Raw genomic sequence first — 23,732 nt, 5'->3', positions numbered from 1 at the left:
TTTTTTAGTAAATATTTGGTTCACTCACCTCTTCTGCGATAGGATGGGCCGCGAAATTTGTTGGGCGACAGCAGTGGGGGTCGCGGAGCCAACATGCTGGGCACCTCATCCGGGGAGCTGGCTCCAATCGATGGCGATGTGCATGTAGATCCGGATGTGTTGAATTGTCGCTGCTGCTGTTGCTGTTGTTGTTGTTGCTGCTGTGCCCAGTTGCCGAAGGAGTGACGACGTGTGCCGCCGCTGGGTAGTGTGTGATGCCGCTGGGACTTGCTGTGGATGAGGGCAGATGAAAGAGGAGCGATGTACGCGCGATTAGCACAGTCAATGCTAATGAATGGCTAGGGGATGGGCGCTAGCGATGGGAGCTGGGGGCGGGCCGGGGGACGGCTTGAACTGTTTGGCAAACTGTCAACAGCTGCATCCTGTCAACAGGCAGCACGAACTCACCTTGCGTTAAAGACCTCGTCATGCTCGGCACCGCCTCCGGGGCACTGGGAGCTGTGCGTCTCATTGCAGGAGCCGAGCCGTTCGCGAAATGATTCGGCCGAGCGCTGGCAATACATCAGCGGCTGCATTTCAAACGATTGCTGTGGAGAGTGGCAAATGGTAAATGGTAAATGCTAAATGCTAAATGCTTGTTATGTTCGTGGCAAATGGCAAACAGGAAGTTGTGCAGATCGGACATGATAAATTGGAATTTTATGGGCAACAAGAAAGAGAAGAACAAAATTATACTCACTTGTGAGAAACCGCCCAGCGAGTTGAAGCTGCCGCGCGGACTGCCAAAGGCCATCGTTGCCGTCGTATCCAGATTGGCCGATGTGATGAGACGCATCTGTTCCGGATTGACGACCAGAGCGGGGCGTGGACTGCTGCCCTTCGAGTTGCGGCGCTTAAATATCGAAAAGCCCCTGCCGGAAGACTGCGAGTCCGGCGTGCGAGGCGATTTGGCGTCATTGAAATAGCACGGATTATCTGAAAGTGCAAAAAGAATTGGTAAAGTTGAAGTCAGTTCAAATAGATTTATAATATTAAAATATATTTATATAATTATTGTATTTTTGTAAGGAGTAAAACTTATCTAATATAATCATAGACTTAGCGAAAACATAAAAAAATCGTAGGAAAATAAAGAAACAATATTATTTAAAAAAAATGATCATATATTAAATTTTAAAATGCCTTAAATATAAAACATAAGGAACATTTTGTTAAATAAAATTAATGATTGTTAAACAAACACTTTAAGGAATTTTTCTTCAGGGTTTTTTTTGGGAAAGCGAATTAATGTTTGTAATATAATATATAATTATTATATTATATAATTATTATAATATTATAAAAATTTAAACAATTGAATTTACTTAACTTATGCACATATTTTCATAATTATAAAAATATTTATTTATTTACCCATAAATGAAAATATCTTTATGAATAGATTTATACATTTATTTCTTATCTTTACATATCTATCTATCTATCTATCTATAATTTATTCATCTACTTATCCTTAATTATTATATACAAACATGTATCTATCTAAAATAAATAGAACTATTATATATTCAATAACTATATCTATCCAACTGTCTATCTGTTTAATCTTAACCGTTTGATCATCAAATACCACTCTAATATAACTATCTATCGATGTACCCATATGTGCATATATGTATGTATATGTATCCAACTACCTTACATTTTACAACTTATCTAACTAAATTTATTTGTTCATCTAAATCATCTATATCATCCATCAATCTATTCATCTATTGACTACTTTCATGTCATATGTTTACCTGAGAAGAAGGCATTTGTATTATCCATAGTTAGAAACATCTTGGGATCGTATCAAGCCGAGTCGCTGGCAGTTCGTTCGATAACTTTAACAATCTGAGCACGATTATTTCGCTGTCTAATTCACAAATGCAATTTATGATGCATTTTAACGGTTTGTCAGAGACGAGAGAGTTCGCTTGCAGCACTTTCACTGGCTGCGCATGCGCACGCGCCAAGAGATTTAAAGCGCGCACACACACACACTCGCACAACACACAGCTGCACAAAGTGTTCGATGCAATGCCAAAAATGGCAAACGATAAATTATAAGATAATAAAAACAAAACCCTTTTGGTTTCACTATGCAAATTGTGCGCAATGTCTGTTTGATTGATTTAACTGCGAAAGCGCGCCAAACACATTCAAATTGTAACGGCCACAAAGTTGTTGTTGTTGTTGTTGTTGTCGGAGCTGCTTTGATTTACTCAACGCGCTGCGCGTGCGTCTGCATTGAATTCCCGAAACGGAATAAATTCTAAAACTTCAACGAGAACAAAACACTTGAGCGGTCTGACGTCGACGTCGACGTCCACTTCAACGTCAACGTCAGCGCCAGCGACGCGTCGCTGCTGCAGCCGCTACCATAGAGAATCCCTCACTATGGTTATTTTGTGCACATACATACATATGTACATATGTATGTTTGCCTCGCGCTTCTTCTGGCTGTGCAGCAGTGAAGCATTCACTCTCCCTCGCACGCACTATAACACACACACACGCATGCACACACGCATGCGGGATCAGTGTTTAAATATGGTTACCATATTGCACCCACACACACAGCTCTGCCGCTGCTGCTGCCTCTGCCTCTGCCTCTGCCTCCGTTGCTGCCTCTGCTTGGCCACTCGAGTGCGTAAGGAAAAACTCAACAAGAGACGAGCTCGTTTTTCCAGCAACATTGTTATTGTTACTGCTGTTGTTGTTGTACCTGCGCATGTTTTTCTTTTGCGTGCGTTTTTCGCATGATCAAAATACTGTCGTCTCTTGTGCATGATTTCGTTTCCCAGCCATCCCTGCTATAACATATTCCCTATCCACAAGCTATTCTCATCCCATAAATGCAAGGAACGTTTTGTCTTGGGCTCGTCGCGCATATTTGATGAGTTCCGATAGGCAAGAGGTAAGCAACAATAACAGCAACAACAATAACGACAACAACATCAACTAATGCAATATACATACATAAGTACCTCTTGGTAGTCGTGTCTTATCAGTGTCAAAGTTTAAATTCGTCTCTGTTTATAGCGAGGTAGCCGCACTTGGGTCTTATACCTGATATTAGTCCTTTCAATTTATATATATACATATAAATGTACATATGTATTTAAATATTATCACATTCCAAGTGAAACTCTGCAGAGTGAGAGTTTTTGAGGAAAAAGTGAGTAGAAATTGATTGTAAATATATTCTTGTCTAAATAGATAAAATATAAATTAATTTCTGATTTCATGGTTATATGTATTTTCTTATTTTATTTTACTATAAATCTTTTTAAATATATTTTATTTATTTATTTATTTTTATTTTTTTAAAGAAAATATTATAAATATATTTGTTCATTTAATAATATATAAATATTTTATTTAAATGTATATATTTTTTAATATTGTATTTTATTATAAATCTATTTTTAAAATATTTTTAGGGAATTTAAATTTAAATTTCAGCTAAGAACTAAGAATATTTATTATAAACTAAAGAGTTTATATAAAACTTTTAAAAATTAAATGTTATTTACTTATTATAAACTACAAAGCCTATATGAAAGTGATAAGACTTAAATGTATTATAATATTTATTCCAAATAATTTACTCATATTTATTTAATTATATTTTATTATCATATGCTGTCAAATTCAAGCCAAACTCTCTGATTTCTACTCTGTAAATCATCTCGCTTCCTTCCCTGCTTCAACTAACAATTTGGCACATTTGTCGGCGGGCTATTAGCCAGGCCCGCATAGTCCAAATGGTAATCAATAAAATCTTCTCGGCCAAAATAGACAACCATAATACGAACTCGTAATGCGAAAAAAGACGACAAAAGAGCAGAGCAAATAGATGTAAATGTAAGTGAAAAGTTCGGGGGGGAAGTGGAAAAAGAAACGAAGCATCATCAAAGGCCAGCAGCAGCGGAGGTATGCACATTAAAAATGTGTTAGACGGGCGCATTGAAAATGTCCATGAGACAGGGAATATACTGGAAACATACTGCCTCATAGGAGATGCCGTGGTGGAATAATTAACGAAAGAGACGACTCCAGAGTGACTCCATGTGGCTGACGGCGGAATTTCTGAAGTGGACTGCGACTGCCACTGGGACTGGGCCAACGAATGTGGCAGATGCAACGCACATTGGGACCGATGGAAAACTCGTAAAAAGTCGGTCGGCAGCCGTAGAAATTGCACACTTCGTAGTTCATAAAATGTGGAAGTCGAAACCCGGACGAAGAGCGCTGCGAGGCTTGAGTGTGCACTCTGTTCAAATTGTTGCAATGCCTCTCCAGGGGCAAATGCATCTCTCTCTCTCTTTCTCTCTCTCTCTCTCTGAGTGTGCGTGTGTGTGTAAGTTGGCGTGGCAAACGTGTGCCGCCTGCTCGCATGGCATGTGGATGCAAATGATCTTGAAATGTGCATCGAGTACTTGCACTTACACAATTGCATTTGCCTGCACATAAATGTCAAGTTGTTGTCTTCGCCTGCTCGCACTTTGACTCTGGCTCGGTGCGGTTCGGTTCGGTTCAGTTCGATTCATATGTATATGGCAATGGGCCTCGTTTCTAGTCGTAAATCTGTAGACGCTCAACGGCTACCTAAACTGGAGCAGCGAGAGCAACCCTTCCGCATGGCCAACTCCTCCTTGGGGCAACATTTGGAAGCACTCGCTGATTGCTCTATGGCGTTGACAGGTTAATCACTTTCCTTAGTGCATTTTCTCTCTCTCCCTCTCTCATTGTTGTTACAGTTCTCTTGGGTCAGTTTTGGTTTGATATTATGAAGTGATTCACCTATGTTTTATGACAGCGCAACAAATGCAGCCAAAGTGAGACATTGAGTCACAAATAGAATGATGAAGTCTTCAGCGACTCCGACTACTCCCATAGTAGGATATAATAAACTTGCATAAGAATCAAATAAACTCAGATTTTAATTATGAGCCACCGCTCGTTCAAGGTAAAACATATATGACTCGTTCAGCCAGCAGAGGAAATTTCTATTTGATATAGATTTATTTACACATATTCCTATCTCATTCTATTTTTAGGATCTGCTTAAGATAGTATTTACTATATGAACATATGTATGTATATGTATATGTATGTACATATATGTAAGAATCATTGTATGGTTATACTATAATATGTTAATTATGAAACCTTGGAGAGAGTTATAGAAATATACTATGATGGGTCTATTATGACTATCGGAGCTCCCATAAACTGAATTTCCTGTCTTTTTGAAGTCAAAACCCTAAACTGAAAATAGAAATTTTATGATTTCGTGAGAGCTTGCTGAACTCTGGAAGCTTAGCAATGCTAGAAACGTTTTAGATTTTAGCTCTTAACTTGTTAATGTCTTGAAGAGGGATAATACACCCATATAATAATGAATTTTATTTTAAATTTAGTCAAACATCTATATGAATACACAAAATCGATAAACCTTCGACGCATTTCAAGGGAGTTCTCTCTCTCTTTATTTATCTCTCTCTCTCTCTTTCTCTCTCTCTCTCTCTCTCCATCTTAGATCAATGGGTCAACCAGAGAAGTCATATCAAAGACACTGCATCAATTCCTATATTTTTATGGACTTCAATTATAAAGTAGTTATTGCCTATCTAAGTAGATATTAAAGTACTTGGAACAAGCTATTATTGTGCAATAAACGCACTAATGACTGACTTGTATGGTTAAATTTGTGCTTCCATATATGGAGAAGAAGAAGGGGAAAACAACTGGCCAACTGGCATGCAAAAAGGAGAATTCCTAATGCTTATTGTTGCAGCTGTAGCACCGGCTGGGCTATCCATTGCGCGGACTAGCATTTCCTCAGGAACTGCCCACTGAGCCGAGAGCGAGTGGGGAGCGAGCCAGTCGATATGAGCAATTAACCGCAATGTATTATTTATTATTCTTTTTGTATTATTTCTCTCGTAGGCGCAGGTTCGCCCAGGTTGAACAGCAGCAAAGCGTGCTCATATTTACACAGCTAATTTCATTAGAATTCCGCGTTGTTGGCCAGCTGGTTGTACAGTGAACCATCCCCAACACACACACAAAGATATGTGAAGACCCCCGCTATTCATATTGTGAATCATTTTATGCGCATTACGAGTTTTCCTTCACGTTCAATTGAAAATTTTTGTTTATTATTTTCGTTTTTTTATGATTTAACCCCAAAGGCAAAAGGAAAAACCTAAAGAAACCAAACCGTTCACGGCCCGGAAGTTTGGCGACGTCCACAATGTGCAGCGTGGGCGAGAGGGCAGCTGCATTATGATTATTATTATATTTCATTTTGAATTTCCCTAAACAAAAATTATCGAAAATAAAAGCTAAACCCTGTCTACGGCTGTTGTTGTTCCCTGGAAATGGGAATGGAAATGGAATAGAGAAAATGCATTTGTTTGCAGTTTTACGATGAAGACGGGACAATTGTTTGGTATTTTTCTGGTATTAATTTTGAGTTATTTTTACGTAGCTCATAAAACGGACAGAGCGTAAGTCGAATGCTTTAAAAATCATTAAAATGTGCATTCGAAAGTGTTATTTTAGTTGGCCATACGCAAACAGAGAAAGCCATTAAAATACATCTCGAGTTCCGCCCACGCGGCAAGAACTGCAGGGCAATAGTAGCCCAAGCGGATGCTGCCAACAACAATCGCTATAAAAACAACAACGTCAAGAGCCGAAGGCAAATAGCTTAAATATTTCGTGTCTAATACGGCGCTACGGAAGTGGACTGCCCGAAGAACTCAAAAAGAAACAAAAATCGAGCGGAGACCCAAATTGAAACTCTTCAAGGATCGCTGGCAAGGAAAACAAGTTGGCAAATGCTAAGCGGCATGCCGGCCAGGATGTGGCCAAGGATAAAACCAATAAAAATAATAATAATAATACCTCGCAGCTCACTCAGCACGTGTGAGCCATGCCAAGTAGCCCTCCAAAGGCCACTCGAGAAGACTCTACAGCGGAAATGCCCAAACACACATAATCCAAAACATTAGCATCAGGGATGTGATGAGGAAATGGTAATAAACCAAGAGAGATGCGTGTGAGAGAAAGGTAAGCAGGCGATTCTCTCTCAAAGACAGAAGTGTGAAAGTGATTTTTACTACCTGATCGAGAGGCGTAGGCGGTTACCAAGCGTGTCTGTGTGTCTGTGTGAGTGTGTGACGCCTTGTTAGATGTCACTGAGTGCCATCCGAAAAGTAATCAAATAAACACATTTATGACCATTGTTGTGGTTGATATGATGCCAAATCGGTTGAGCGGGGTAAGCGTGACTAGCAAATCATTTATAAATAGTTTGATATGGAAAACTTTCTATTTGATATTTTCCTTATAAGAAATACAAATCGAAGCTGCACGCTGTAAGTCACAGAGTGACTGTTTGACTGACTGGCCAGCAACTAGGCAGACTGACTGATTAACTTACTGCTCAAGGACAGATTGTTAAAAAGACCGACAGATTGATAAGCCAGACTAAATTGACTGACAGACATACTAAAAGACCGATTTACTGATAGACATACTAACAGACTGACTGATTGACTGATTGATTGGACTGATCGACTAAGCGACTGCATGATTGATTGACTGACTGGCTGTCGATATGACTTAGTTATTATTATAGGATCGACAAATTGATTGATTGACTGATGGACAAACCGATTAATAATGACTAATGACTGACTGACTTACAAGCCCCTGACTAAATAACTGAATGATTTGCTGTAAATTTGACTAAATATACTGATTGTTTGATTGACTAATTGACAAGCTGACTAGCTGACTGAAGGACTGACATATGCACAGCCAGACTGACTGATTGACTGTCAGACTGATCAAACCAGAGCGATCAAATCTGAATGATATAAAGATATAATGACTGACAGATTGGCAAACTGGGCGATAGACTGACTGATTGATAGCCAAACTGACTGTTTGACAGACTGACTGACTTACTAATTATTAACTGATTAATCAACTAATTGACAGACTGTCGTTGGCCGTATTGTTGAGTTAGAATGATTGAATAGCTAACAGGCTCAGTGAGTGATTGACTGACTATTTGACAGTATGACTGATCGCACAAATCGACAGTGAATCTGTCTGATTGACTAATTAATTGACTGAAAGGCAGATACGCATAAATGTATTTACTGTACTTGTAGAAATCTTCCCCCAACATCTGCATAAAATCGATATATCTTAGATTTTTAACACATTCCATTAAAGTGCAGCGCATAAAATCTGCCCAATGCTCGGATCCATTGATGTAGTTCAATAGGTGTTTTGAAAATGCATAAAATGCATTCATAAATGCATTGGAATGCAATGCAAGCAGGACTCGGGCACTAGCCACACAGCCATTGGACGAGCAACAGCAGCCGCCAGACATCTGCTCAACAGATTTCATTCCTGGACCAGTCGCTCTTTTGCTCTCGTTGCATCTGGGGCCTCGCCTCGGGCCACAAACAAATGTTAATTATTTTCTTAATGGAAATGCGCACATGACACGAAAACAAAAAACAAAAAAAAAAGGAAAAAACTAACCAAAAACAACAAAAAATAGACAACGTCAGCGTTGTCTTCCGTGTAAACCTACCTACACGAAGAAGAAGCAGCAGAAGCAAACGCAGCAAGCGAGAAGCTTGAAAATCCCCGACACAGAAATGGAGCCCCCAATTCCAGCCAGCGTCCCCTGTGGAGCGCGTGTCTACAGTATTTTTTTTTCGGGCCTATTTCAGGGAAGGGGGCGAACATTACTTTCTGCGCAGTTGCTTACAATGTTTTGTGATGAATTTTATAAACGTGCATAAGTGAAATGTGAATTCTCCAACTGCAGTCTCAGCTTCATCTTCAGCTTCCCCTCGGCCTGGGCTGTGGGCTACCACAGGTTGATGTTAAATGTCAATTGGCATACCCCAGAGGATCAGTGGCGCATTAATTACACAAACCCCCCAATCGCGAGCCACAGTCCCACAGTTCTCAGTGTTGATGCTTCTAATGATGTTGTTGATCTTGTTACGCTTTGCACTTAGCGTCGCATTCTATTTTTTTCTCCATTTTTTCTCGTTTCGTTCCTTCCAGCAGAGATCACACTTCAAAATTTGATTTATTTAGCTTTGACTGCACTTGTAACATGAGCTGAGGCAAGAGCAGGAGGCTGGCTATCATGCACACTTGCTGCGGCTGTGTGCTTCCATAGAGCAGCTACGGCTGCGTAGAGATATAGACTATCATGGGTTTTTATATAGTAGTTGACTTTATGTAGTTTGTTTTTACATTTAGTTTCTTTGGTAAAGGTATGCAAGGGCTTCATTTGTAGATTTAAGATGTATATAGAATGATTTTATTGGAGCTCGAATAGTAAAAAAAATAATTTGTATTTATATTTCAGCTGATGACGATTAAATACCTGACTTTTTTAACGCCATTTTGTACTTGTCACCAAATTTAATCATTGTCCAAATGGATATATTTTATAATTTTTTTAATAATATTTTTAAGCTACAGGTAATTCCCATCCATGATTATCCTATATATCTTCTATTATGTTATAATACATATGTCTAAATATATTAAAAAACATTCCTTAACTAAATGTTATAAGTGTTGGATTTAGAAAGCTTCTTAACCATTTGGAAAGTAAGATGTATAGGACATGACGATAAAAGTTATTATAAGATATGCTGTACATGTATGGAGGACATGTAGGACATTGCGATTAAAATATATGATATAAGATATTATAAAATATATAATATAGAATATACTATATGCATATATGTCTACATATTAGAAGCTCCCTATAAATATATATGTATCATTGAATATTTTTAAGCTAAAATAATTTGGTTCCAACAAAATTTCCCTTCAGGAACTTTAGCAGAAATATATTTGCAGCCAGACACAATGTGCGACATTTCCACATGGCTGTCAAAATAAATATTTAGCCGACCCGCTGCTGGCTAAGTGTTGACTGCTGCCCGGTGCAGGAGTCGTTGATCTGGGCCCTGCCCACACAGCAGACTAGGAGATGCGACACGCATCGTTTCGTTTTCATATTTGAGTTTAGAAATTTGATCAAGTTCGCAGTCAGCTAGCCAGGATCTGTCAACTCTTCTGCTGCTGCTGCTGCGCTGTATCAAGAACCGCATTCCACGCCCACTCTAGCAAATGATTATGAGGTGTATAATTAAAATGTTTACGCGCTTGTCCCTGGCCGTGTAATTCAATTATGAAGAATCATTTGCAGCGCACGCTGAGAGACTCGCTCTAATGTCTAAGGGTATTTTTAGAAGTTATGTCTGGGTAGGGGATTTGCCTTGATTTATGCCAGGTCATATATTATTTGGACTAAGTGCCAAGGCAGAGTAATTGCCAATTTTTCGGGGAAGAGCAGAAATTGAGACATTAGCAATTGCATTTAACGACTTTTATGCCTCTCTCACACACACATACACTCTCACAATTGATGCACTTAAAGAACTCGTTCCCCTCAACAATTAAGTATACGACATGGAAATTGACGTAGAGCCAACGAAATGATCGCTGTGACGTCATCATTGGCAATGAGACAGATGATTTTGCATAGCCAATTGGGGCCACATATTCATTTTCTCTGATAGATTTCTTTATCGTTCGCTGGCCGCTGCCAATTGTTGATTGCCTCGCGCTCGCTCTTGCTCTCTCTCTCCCCTGGTCCTTTCTCACTCATTCCAAAACAAAGACCTCGCCAAGTGCGTGCAACAATTAATTTACGCAAATATTTACAAAACATTCAATTATTATTTTAAGTGTGTAATGAGCATATTACGCAGAGCCAAGCAGCGCACGTTGAATCATTCGACTCATATATATCCATAATCTCCGTTTCTCAAAAATAATGGTGGGAGAAATTTTCACGTTTGTGTATGGATTTTTAATTATTTACGTCACTGATTGTTTATAAATTTTTATTTAATCAGCAGCTTTTTCGGAAAGGAGCATTTATCAACTTATATAAATAGCCTTTTGATGCATATGTACTATATAAAGAGCTGATCTAGATATTATAGGATTTATGAATACACTCATACAGCTTAATGTATTTTTAATTTTTACTCTTTAACATTCCCATTAATATTGCCAGTTTCAGCTATGATAGGTACTGCAATCGAAAAGTATTCCTATTTTTTCAGATTCCTCATATCAACCAATAGGCTTTCATTGGTCTGTGTCAGATATTTGCAAGTACTTATAACACAAAATATTACAATAGGAAATGTTAATAACTATAAATTCTGCTTTAAAGCTTGTATTTCTATAAATCAAGATGTTTGTAATTTTCATTCTTAATAAAGCCAGGGTTTAGGACTTGACTTTGACTCGGCATTATAAAAACTTCAAAAAGTTTTAGAGATTTTTCGAATAATTTTGTTTGGCAAAAAAGATATGAGTGAAATAGTAAACTCTATAAAATTTTACATTAAAAAACGAATCAAAAAATAATAATAATAATAAAATTTCTTATCAGTAATATAGAATAAAAATTTTAAATTTGTGATATAAAATACAAAAACTTAAATTTAACAATTGTCTAGCTTTAAATAGAAATCAGAAAATATTAAAGCAAATTAAATTTCTTTGAATTAAAATTCAGTGACATTTTTTGCTTTATAATTACACTAGCTATTGTGAATGAATTAAGAGGCCGCAACTGTGAATGGCTAATGCTAAATATACATTTGTATAAAAATACTGGACCACGCAATGAATGCAATTAAACATCGCGAATGAATGAAAGTCAATGCGGATTTAATGAATGATTTTATATAGCATCAACGACAATAATAACAAACTATTTATAGAAATAAGAGAAAGAGGATGTGCGAGAGAGAGAGAGAGAAAGAGAGAGGGAAGGAGAGAGCGGGAAGATTGGCAGACGGACAACGGAATGGACGAGGGTTAGTCGAGCGAGGCTTCATGCAAGAGTTTCTCTGTGTGTGTGTGTGTGTGTAGCTGTATCTCTTTAGCTGCAGCTATAGCTATGTATGAGGCCTGCATAGCTATAGCTATCTCTCTCTTTCTCTCTCTCTCACTCTCTCTCTCACTCTCTCTCTCTCTCTCTGTGTGTGTGTGTGTGCATGTCTGACTGACTGCGACGCGCGAGTTTTGTGTTTTAATTGCGCCATTTCCCATATCAGCGCTGTGATTATTTATTTTAGTCAACATATAAATAACAGAAAACTGTGGCAACTGCAGTGGCTGCTGCTGCTGCTGCGGCTGCTGGACATGGAAGCTGGGCCTAGGTAGCTGGGCGCGAGGGCTGGAGGGCGAAATGCCGCACAGTTCAGGCTATGCGATAACAATCGCTGGAACATGCCACAGCCTAATTAGATGCTTTGATTTGTTATTTATGATTATTGTTATTATTATTTCTCTTATTATTATTATTATCGTCATTATTATTATTACAGCTTATTACAGCACTGTTGATCGCGGTGCCAGTTGTTCACAAATTGATGAATGACCCCGCCACGGCGCGGCGTCTGCACACTGAGTCAGTCTCAGCTCGATCGCCGTTTGTCTGCAGCAGCGTCTGGGCGCTGCATATCTATTGGATAAGTGCCACAGCGCCCAGATACTTAAAGATCGAGAACTTTTATTTGTTATTTTCCCAGGCAAGAGCCAAAACAACTGGCGTCTCAGTTGAGTTGAGCTGGGAAAATGCCGCAGTTTGCAGTTCTTTCTCTTGCTCTCCATTCTTTAGGTGGCATTTGGCGTCTCCACTCCAGGGTGTGCCTAGTACACAATCTTTGCATGTTTAAACTACGCCCATTGTTTGTTTTGTTTTGTTTTCAATTCGATCAAAATTTTCAGTGGGCTGCAACACAACGTTTGCTCAGACTAATCGTTGACGTGGCTCCTACTCCGATTAAGGCTAGGGGTAGGCGTAGGGGTTGGCTTGGCTCTGTCCAAGATAAATGCGTTGGCGTTCTGGGAAATTGCTAATGCACATGCTGCAGTTGTTGTGCACTCTAACAGTAGTTTTGTCCCTGGGTTAAACACTCATTAGCAGCAATGTGCAAAGGCCTCGACGCTCGATCTGGTGTCGAATTCAAGTCGAGGCGTGAACCGAGTTGTCATGTTTATGCCATGCACTGGACACGCTTTGCTGAGGCACTAGATAAGCCGTGCGGGGGAATGCGCTCTGCGACCTAGAGTGACTAATTACAGCTATGTTTGCAGTGGAACATATTACAGGTGTATCGGACTCAGGAGACCCTCAAGTTTTGGGTTTTCTCTTAATACTTTTCATAATGCGAATCCATATTAATCGTTTTTACATAAGACTAATCATCTATATACGATACTACACCTACATACTATATGCAATATACTTTTTTAATAATTTCAAGAAAATTTATTAACTAAAAAAGACTTTCTTTTTAATTTGTGGAATAAAACATTACTGACCTTAGCTATATAAAAAAATCGAAATAGATCCTTATTAAAATATGCAATATATTTAATAACAAGTAAGAACGTTGCAGTCGGGCGTTACCGACTGCGGAATACTCATTCACATCCCATCAACAATTTAGTAGTTAAGTTTCGTTCTAATACTGTAGAATATACAGGTTTTTCCGATTTGCCACGCACCAACTAGGCGTAGACACCTCATTTTTGGTCAGTTTTTAGAAAGAGATAACGTTACCCTAACTGCAAAGTTTGAATGCTTACCCTAAAAAAATGTGAAAATTACAGGGTATTTTTCGAAACTTTTTGGTCTTGGGTGATCAGTCCGAGTATATATACAAAATTTGAGGTCTCTGCCATCAATAGTGTCCAAAATATAGGAGAATTTAAAAAATCACTATATCTTCAGGTCAGATTTGCCACGCCCCCAACGGGCGTAGACTTATAATTTATCTTCAGACTTTATAGAATCATACCATTAGCTGACGTGCAAAATTTCAGCATTCTAGGTTTACAACTTTAGGAGATACAGTTTTATCCGATTTGCCACGCCCCCAATGGGCGTAGATATATCCGCCATAGCTCGTGATCTTGGGTGGTCAACGCGGACCTACATACCAAGTTTCAGCTTTCTAGCTCTTCAACAAACATGATTTCTGGTATATCGGAAAATGCATTTTCCGATTTGCCACGCCCCTAGTGGGCGGATCGGGAAAATTTTAACACTTTATAAATCGGAGATATACACGAGTATGTGTTCCAAATTTCAAGTCTCTAGCTTCAATAGCGCCGAAATAGATTGCGTTCATACGGACAGACGGACAGACGGACAGACGGACGGACGGACAGACGGACAGACGGACGGACAGCAAGACGGACATTGCACAAAACCAATATACTGATTCACTTTCGTGAATGAGTATAAAAATAATATATGTATATATAAAGAAATGTAATGCAAGTTGATCTCAACTTTGTACTTATTATTATTGGGTATCTACCCAATACCCAAATCATATAATATAATCGTTGCATAATGCGATTATATACCTCTTATCGCCTACATATTATTTTAAATTGTGCGAAATGAACAAAAGCAAACTTTATTGTATATTCATACATATATGGCTATTCATAAATACCTAGGAAACACCTGCGTTCCACCTGTGCTTCGGTAGCATTTAGGAATTTATCAAACAACCAAGCATATGCGACTATGAGATCAGAGCTTCATCTTAATTCATGTACATATAAGATAATAAGATTATATTATTATATATAGTTACACTAACTAAAATATCTTTACCTTACTTCAAGTAATAGGAACTGAATTCATAGAATATTTTACCAATTGCATAAGTAACTCTTTGAGCAACAACAATTACTTAAAATTCTTATATATATATGTATTAAGATCCTTCAATTCTAACATCTATCGCTCACATGCTAAATAATAGTCTAATATAGAAATCAATATCAATAAACCTTTTTTTTTTTTTTAATTTATTAACATATGTAATAACATCAATTGCCTGATCAAATTTTATAGTTTTATGCTTTATAGCCGATGTTTTTTGTTATTTTTATGATTTTATTTTATGGTTACAGGGTATTAAAAATTGATTGTTCGCCACTTACCCAATGACATATTGATAATTGAGCAGAAAGTCTTGGTCAATGTATTATTGATTTGTTTAGTTTGGAACTGCTACTGTTGCTGCCTCCATTTGGGGTAGCTCGGTGGAGTTCAATTCGATTTCAGGGGCTTTGCACTTGTTCTAGCCCGTTAAGGTGCTTCCGGCGGATATGGCCAGCCAAAGTTTTTGGACACACGCTTGAAATGAAGAAAAAAAAAAAGAGAAGAAGCAACCTGCAAACATAGAAAATAGAAAAAAGCATAGCAATTATTAAAAAATTGTTAATTAAATATGCGCATGGTAAAGCAACTACAACAACAACAATTATAATAAATATAGAGGAAGCGAAAAATTAAAACTAAAGTATAAAGCAGGCACCTGCCTAACGTACCGTTAGCTGCATATTAAATAGAAAACTTCATCAACGGAAGCAGAGAAAAGTTTTTCCCAACAGTTTTCATTTTTTTCAGTTAGCCAGGACGGATATTGTGACGGAAATGTGGAAATAAAAGAGTTGAACTGTCCCCAAAAAAACAAAAATATATTTGTTTTTATAACTCATATGCACCATGTGGCATGGAGCTATATACCTAGATGTATACAAATGTATATGTGTGTACATATATGCATCCATAGTTTTACAACTCCCCCACTGCAGGCGGACTGCCTCGCTTAGCAGTTCCACTTTTAAACGTTGACCACAAACCGCAATTAGCACTTAACATAAATAAGTACAAAGTCATAAAAAATATATATAATTTTTCATATACATATATATCCATATGTATATAGATACATTTTTTATAGTTGGCCCACAGTTATGGACAAATACAAATCCATAGCTGTGGCCACTTTTGGCCTCTGGCCGCTTTGTTCAGAAATATTTTTATTGGCATATTTCGTTGATTTCTTTAATAAGTCAATTAATATGCGGGGCACAGTCAGATGCCTATATGGCGGCACACATCGTCGATCGATTTTGCAATCGATTGGCATCCATATATCAACACCTATCAATTCTCTAGAGATCGCTTCAACATCAGCTTCTAGATACATACACATATATTTATCTCTGAGTTCGTGTCGAAACCTTGACGAAATTGGTTTCGTTTTAAGAGAAAAGCAAAAGTTTTGTTATGCTGCGAATTCATAAACTTAAATCAACATTGATTGATTTATTAGCATATCATAGAAGGCTATTTTTAATTTTTTTTCTTTCCATCGAAACTCTACCTGATCAAAAAAGAATTCCGTTAAGTGAATTTATGCCGAATTGTTTACAGCATTGTAACCCAATTTTTTTTTGTAAGAAAAGAAATACTGTTTATAGAAGGAATTACAAAAACAAATTCTTTCTTTCTTTCCATTTCAATGTTTATATTATGTTATCTAAATATAGAGGGAAGGAGGGAGAGAGAGAGAGAGTGGCATCTAAGGACTGGTTAATTTAAACTCTGAGCACTTAATGAATGCCTTTGAAAGTATTTGGGAAACGTTTTGTGATACGCAATAAAAATGATTATTAACTTAATAACTCATTAAAGGCGCGCATAAAAAATAAGCACTTAAATTTATTTACCCTGTTGATCGTTCCATCTCGTTCACCCCGCAGCTCTCCCTCTCTCACTATCGGTCTCTCTCTCTCTTTGAGAAAAGCAATTAAGTCGAGCGATTTAGCGAGAGGGCCGTTCGTTTAAGACGATTATTTCAGTTAAGCTGTTGACATTCATTTGCATATCAATATGAGACAGTCAGGGCATTTGCAGGCATATAAGCATGATTGTTTCACTTTGGGCTTATAGCGAGCGTATTCATTGCCTTTAATCTGTAGCTAAAAGTCTTATAAAAATTTGTTAAAAGTTTGTAAATAATAGTAGTAAATAGTAGTATTCCAAATGGTAAGAGATAATACAGATCTACTTAGAGAAGAGCTTTAACATTTCATTAAATAATTCTTCAATTCTTCTATCATTCAAAAAGTTCTAGTAATAATTGTTATTTGAATTTTGAATGTCACATAAAGGCTTGCTAAGCTTACGAAAGCTCTAAAGATGAAAGTTCTATCACACTATAAGTAAAGGACATTTAAGAAGAATAGGCGACTTAAAAGTTTTAAAGTGTTTTATTAACAATAAAATCTTAATAAATGTGCTTCAAGTTTAAGTATATGATATATGCCTAATATAGAAGATATGAAGCGCTATCTATCAAATACATTTAAAAATTTTTACACTTATACTACTCACATACACAATACATTTAATGTGTCAAAGCTTTCGAAGCACATTAAATAGCTGCTAGTTATTAAGAAAGCTAAGCAATCGTAGTAAATCTTGCAAACTTATGCTTCTATATTTTTTAAAGCTCGTTTTTAACAAGAAGCTCAATTCATAAACGTAAGTTCATAGCGCGTCGTACTGAGATTTTGGATCTGTTAAATGAGCTCCCCAATGTCTTAAATATAAATCAGTGTCAATGGCCTTTCTTTAGCTCTTCAATCTGGTACGGATATATTTATGTCGTGCACTTTTTTGTGACTTATTTGCATGTTTTTGTTTTCTTTTATATACATATATATATGTATACATATATATTTCGCTCAGTGTATATGCGTGTGTGTTTGTGTTTTTTCGGTTTGATTGCTACGATTTTCATTACGTTTTACCGGAAATTCCAATTTAGGTAAATGCGCCGTTGACTGCAACAACAGCCGCCGGCACGAACCGGGATTAATATATGTATACACACTCGCATATACCCCTGGCGACAGCGACAAGATCAAGTGGAGCATGCATGCCCTGCACACAATTGACATATGCGGGGCTCGGGGCCCCAGAATCAAGCATAATGGAGGCCTGTCCAAAAAAATAAAATAAACTAAAGTAAAATGAAATAAAAAACGCAATACGAACTTTCTGTTGAGAATTTGCCAGTTTTCGAGTTAAGCGTCTGATCGATGCGAATTCTTTTATAAGTAGACAAGTCCACAGCACCTGATTTTCTACATTTTCTTGGTACGCTCACAATGCCAAAAGGGTATATTGGTTGTACTGATTTCTTTCTTCTCTTATGCGTAAATCTATTCCACTGCCTAAATTCTTAACGCAATGAGCGTATCCTATGGGATAAATCATATAATTCTTGATATCTATATAAATTCGTTGATATTTTAAGAGCTGTTGGAGCCAGGGAATTGAAATATCAAAATATATTTTACAATGCCCATTTTCAGTGGGAGACTTTATAGCTACATATGTCTTTTGGGATGGGGATAAAGGGAGATAATATTACTTGGGGAGCATAATATATTTCACAGTTTTTGAATAAGCAATACTGTTTAGCTTCTATAGATATATTATATTCTAAATTCAAATATAAAAAAATTCGCAAAATATTGAAAGTTAATAAAAGTTCAACATTATTCGAGTGTAAATGAGTATTACGCAGTCGTTTGAGGTCGATCTCAATATTCATTATTGATTTTCAAATACTATTTGCAGGCAGGCTAATGCAGAAGGCAAAACAAAGTATTTAGTTGCCAATAAATTGTGTTTTCATGTAAACAAATTGCAAAGAATTTGGAAAATTCGCATTAAAGCCAAATGCGTTCTATGAATAAGTAAATGAAGAAAAGTCGTATAGAGAAAGTGCTTACATTCAAGAGAATTTAAGGTAATTCTATATACATATTGAAATAAATTAAATTAGTTTAAAATCTATTCTATTCTGCTCTAATCTCAAAATTAATTCTGTTCAGATCCAAGTCAATATGTGTACTTATACATACATTATTTTATTATAAATTATTTTATTTATTTATATATGTATATACCATATATTGATATCGTTTCGAGTATGTGATCCATTGCATTTATTGCTTCAAGCGAAACATTTTCCATTATCGGCCATAAAGCACGTAAAAATCGAATTTATATTGCACTTACATGCGTCTAAAATGCATTCGAGGCGATTCACAAAAAACTTTTACGATTTCAATGCAATTTACACGATCGTTTGCCACACACACGCGCACACATACACAACCTGCACACAAGTAAATGTTTTGCAATCGAGCGTTAATAAAATCAAATAAATCAATTGAAGCGTTTTTTTTTTTGTTTGCTTCTTCTTTACTTTACGAATTTGTCAAACGGCCAATAAAGATATTATTGAAAAGCTGAAATCGCGCCACGTTCGCTGGCAATAAAACAATTTATAATAAATTCGCTGAATACGAAAGCCAGAAAGCGAAGAGCCAGCTAACGAAAAAGCTTCGTATGTAAACAATTAAAATAATTTAGTCAAAACAGAAATAGAAGAGCGAGCGAGAGCGAGAGATACTAAAGAGAGTGCCGAAAGAGCGCTAAAGAGAGCGAGAAAGAGACAGCTGCGCGCACAGCTGTTGCTAATTTATTTATAAATAAAAAAAGGCATAAATTGTTTGTTAAATGAATTCGTGTGAGAAATGCGAATATTCTTCTAATTAGAGCAAGAGCCACAAAGAGACAAAGAGAGAGGGAGAGAGAGAGAAAGAGAGAGAGGGAAAGTGCGGACATTATGTAGCACAGCAAACAGCTGTTGACAGACTGAGCAAGTGAGAGCGAGAGAGACTGAGAGACAGGACTGCGACGCTTTTGGAACAGCTGCCAAGTAAATAACGCTCATACGCAATGTAGTACAACGTTAAATTTTCGTTTATTTTCGTTGTCTTCGCCCACTCGAAACAGCTTACGTTGTTTTTCATTTCATTTAAATTGCAATTAATCATGCTTTGCGTGAGAAATTTTTCCCATCTGTCCGCCACATTCTGATGGATTTCTGTGTGACATTCAGTTAGCTTTTAGACCGATTTTTGCCCTGAGACCATTGGAAAATCTTTGTGGCAGGGTAGATTGATTCTGTCAGTTTAAATGTAACGGGAAGAGATTTCAAATTAAACAAATACATAAGTCTTCATATGCCCCGATCCATTTGTTATGCAAGCCAATCTCGAGATATATTAAACGATATAGTAAACTCTTTTAGTTCATATTAGTTATGTGAGCTTCTACTTAGCTTAGTTATATAAAAAATATTGGGTTTATCACATACAACCCTCAACTGATCTCAAAATGTCATATATAAATATATATATTTTCCATTTAGATATATTTGTGAAATATCCAGGATATCTGTTCGTCGCTTACAATTTCAGCTTTCCTGTTTTCCTCTAAATTTCACGGCGAATTGTTGTTGCTGCTGCTTAGTGTGACTGGCATTTGGTGTCAGTCTTATGACTTTCACATGTTTTTCCCGCTTATCGTGATCTCCGAGTGACCGAATTTTACGTTTGTGTGCCAAAACTTAATAAAAACAAAAACCGAAACCGAAACAGAAATGTTTTATGTGGGTGCCATCAGACGGTAGCTCACAGTTGCCTTTTGACAGCCACGCACGTTTTATTCTTCCTCTTCTTCTTCTTTTTCTGACGTTGCGCCCACCGATCTTTGCATGCGCATACATAAATACATAAATAATTGTTGACAAGCGCATAAAAACATCAATGAGATCGTCAACTTGTTGAATTTTGTAGGTCTTCCAACAACAACAACAACAACAGCAAAAACAAATGCACCAACAACAACTCTTGTCTATGCAAATGGCCAACAATTAAAATTTAGTCCAATTGTTGTCAGTGCCAGAATTTTTATGTCAACGTCTCATCAGCTCGCAACTTGTTGAATCTGTGGGCTCTAAGTAGAAGTCTAGTCTATAATAGAAATTTCTAGATACTATAATGGGCTTTTAAAAGCTATTAGGGGAGCCTTATCTATTTATATATAATGACTTTTCAGCTATATTTTCTACTGTCTACAGTTTGAACTTAATACATTTTGATCAATTTTATATATTATATTTTCTTTATTTTCTACTATCCGTTCAAGCAAGTATAGTAGGAAATAAAATATAGAAATTATAGCGATACAACAGTTTGTTTTCAAAATTTCTTAACTCAAGCTAAGAAAGAAAATGCATTTCTGAAGAATCCTTTACAATATACTTTTCTATATTCCTTACTCCACATTTCTTATAGAACTTCTACATCAGGATCTACTTGTATTACAAGTATTTATTTAGATTTCATAACATTTGTGTGTCCTTTAAGAAAACTATCGTTATTCAATTATAAGGCACTACAATCTCTGTTCTATTCCATTACTTAATCAATACTTCAATAAAGCTTATAAATATATACAGTTCTACCTTTTTGTAGAAGATTTTTTTACAGTGTATCAGATGCTTTAATTTTTTCTATTAGTTTATTAAACAACTGTGTAAAGTGTCTTAAAATCTAACAAAATAAATAATCTGTTTCTTTGTTAAGTTGTATTTTGGCTTAGCTTAAAGTCTTTAAATTCTCGAGTATCTAACGTTAGTCGTCAATTGTAAGCCATCGCAATGAGTTGTGCCAAAATTTTGATCTTATTGGCGGGCATTATCTATTGCCTGCCTTCGTTTGTGGGAGCTGTTACCTGTGATGTGGCACCATCGGATCCCAATTGCATTAATTGTACACTGAATCCCACAAACGTCGAATGCATTGCAACAACCACAGTAGCTGTCACAACAACAATACCTACCACAGCGGCACCTACTACAACAGCAGTACCAACGACTAAGCCAAGACGCCGTAGAGTTAAATCCTTCATGTTCAGCTTAATTCAAAGACTAAACAGAAGACTTCAACGGCTTAAGCAAAAATTAGCGCCATTAGGTTATTAGGTTACATTAATAAAATTAAAAAAAAAAAAAAAACACAAATTTTTTGCCTTTTAAGCTCTGCAAGTTAAAAATGCCAAATTTTCAATTTATTAAAGATACCAATTAAACGATTTTATAAAGAATGCCGTATCTTTTTCTTTAGCTTCATCTAAGTTCACAATTTCTGAGAGAACATGCTGCTAACATGTCATAAAATAAAATAAAATGCAGCTCTATAAATAGACAAATGTTGGATCGTTAAATTCCAATGCCGGTGGCTGACTTTTACCTGGCCAAGAAGCGTGTGCCGCGATCGTTAGCCATAAAATGTGTTGAGCATGCGCAAAACCCAATCAATATCAAAAATACCAGCAGCCAAAACAGAAATTCATGCAAGAAAATACAAAACAAACAAAATAGCAAACAAGAACAACAACAACAATAACGAGCACATTGAACAACAATAACAACATTGTTCGAATGCACGCATATATGTGTGAGCGAGAGAGAGAGATTGTGATTATGTGTGCGTGAGTGGAATATTAATTAAAATTTGCGCTTAGTTTGATTTCTTCCCTTCGGGCAATATGCACGCACACACACACACACACACACGCACATAACAAGTGTTTCGCGTTGTAAAAACAAGCGAGCGTAGCCCCAAAACAAAACAGAATCATATAAAACCAGCGAAAAACGATAATATTCAAATTCGAATTAAACGCATTCCAGAGAAGGGCAACTGCGATTCCAGTGGAACGAGTAGGCATGCAAAACGCGTATCCGAAAGCGAGATCAACAGCGAGAGATTAAAAGAAGCGAAACAGGGAGGAGGATAGCTGAAGTGCGCAAGTGTGTGTGTCTGTGTCTGCATTACATAAATGGCTGCCTGCAAATATGTGCCTACATTCATATATACATAAATGCATGCAGACACACACACACACACATCTCTGACAGAGCAGTCGGCGCCCTCTTTGCAGTTAAGACACGCATCTTGAATATTTCGCCTTGATGTTGATCGACAGTTTGACATTTTATGTCGTCGCCGTCTGTCAAAGGATGGCGGTTATTTTTTTTTTTTTTTTGTATTGTTGTTATCGATTCGATTGCGTTGATATCTAGCCTTAACGTTTTACTTACTAGACCAATTCATATAACAACAATAGCAACAGGTTAGCATACGCTAGATGGCGCTGCAGCGTTCCTAATGCACGTTATACGTTATGTGCATATGGTGCGGCACGTAACGGTAACACAAAAGTCGAATGCACATAGACATATGTATGTATAAATCAAAATGAAATCACGAACGCGCTTTTACTCGACAATTTCCAAATATTCAGAGCGCGCACGTTGGTTGCTTGCGGGCCGCCGCCAAACGGTTCCACGGCAAAACGAAAATTAAATAGTCGCTTGGCTGGCGCTGCCCCAGAGCCCCACAGCACAGCACAACAAAACGCACACAGAGCAATAAAAATAAAAGCAGAGCAAAGGCAAAGGCAAAGGCAACGGCAGAGGCAGAGCCAAATGCAAAGGCGACGGGCAAAGCCACAGGCAAAGGCGGGTGAAACAAATTACAAATTACTCTTTGTATGAAAGAGCAAAGCTCTTGGCGAAAGAGAAATCTAGTGCGGGTGGGTGTTTGTGTGGGCGCGCGCCTGTATACTCTGATCGTGGTCTATGAATAGGCAATTTTTGAAATATATTTATGAATAACCAAATTTACTTAGAATTTTTAATGAAATATGTTTATTTAAGGTTCTTACTTTTGCACATTGCAATAATTTCGATTTTTTTTTTATTTTTCCTGCTCCTTTA

The 23,732-nt window shown here is 37.1% G+C and overlaps 1 protein-coding gene across 9 annotated transcripts in view; it reads right to left on the bottom strand.

The window, feature by feature from the left end:
- The window catches only part of stumps (DBB domain-containing protein stumps), a 41,613-nt gene extending 18,258 nt beyond the window's left edge, over nt 1-23,355 (bottom strand). Inside the window, exons 1-5 of one of the 9 annotated variants that reach the window (XM_018018981.2) lie at nt 23,055-23,355; nt 15,172-15,403; nt 740-975; nt 448-587; nt 29-270 (exon numbers count right to left, since the gene is read on the bottom strand). In XM_018018981.2, the coding sequence (XP_017874470.1) occupies nt 29-270; nt 448-587; nt 740-975; nt 15,172-15,181 (628 nt within the window). In that variant the 5' untranslated portion in view covers nt 15,182-15,403; nt 23,055-23,355. Of the gene's footprint in view, nt 1-28; nt 271-447; nt 588-739; nt 976-1,802; nt 2,298-15,171; nt 15,404-16,749; nt 17,010-19,002; nt 19,215-23,054 lie in introns of those variants that run through there. The other 8 variants (XM_089463071.1, XM_089463069.1, XM_089463072.1 and 5 more) reach the window with 8 other exon arrangements.
- Nucleotides 23,356-23,732: the final 377 nt, after the last annotated feature.

Source organism: Drosophila arizonae, chromosome 2 (genome assembly GCF_054131065.1).
Source record: "Drosophila arizonae isolate 15081-1271.41 chromosome 2, UAZ_ARI_1.0, whole genome shotgun sequence".
Classification (NCBI taxonomy): Eukaryota; Metazoa; Arthropoda; class Insecta; order Diptera; family Drosophilidae; genus Drosophila; species Drosophila arizonae.
The sequence above is the reverse complement of the archived record's forward strand: the minus strand, read 5'-3'. Positions and strand labels throughout refer to the sequence as shown.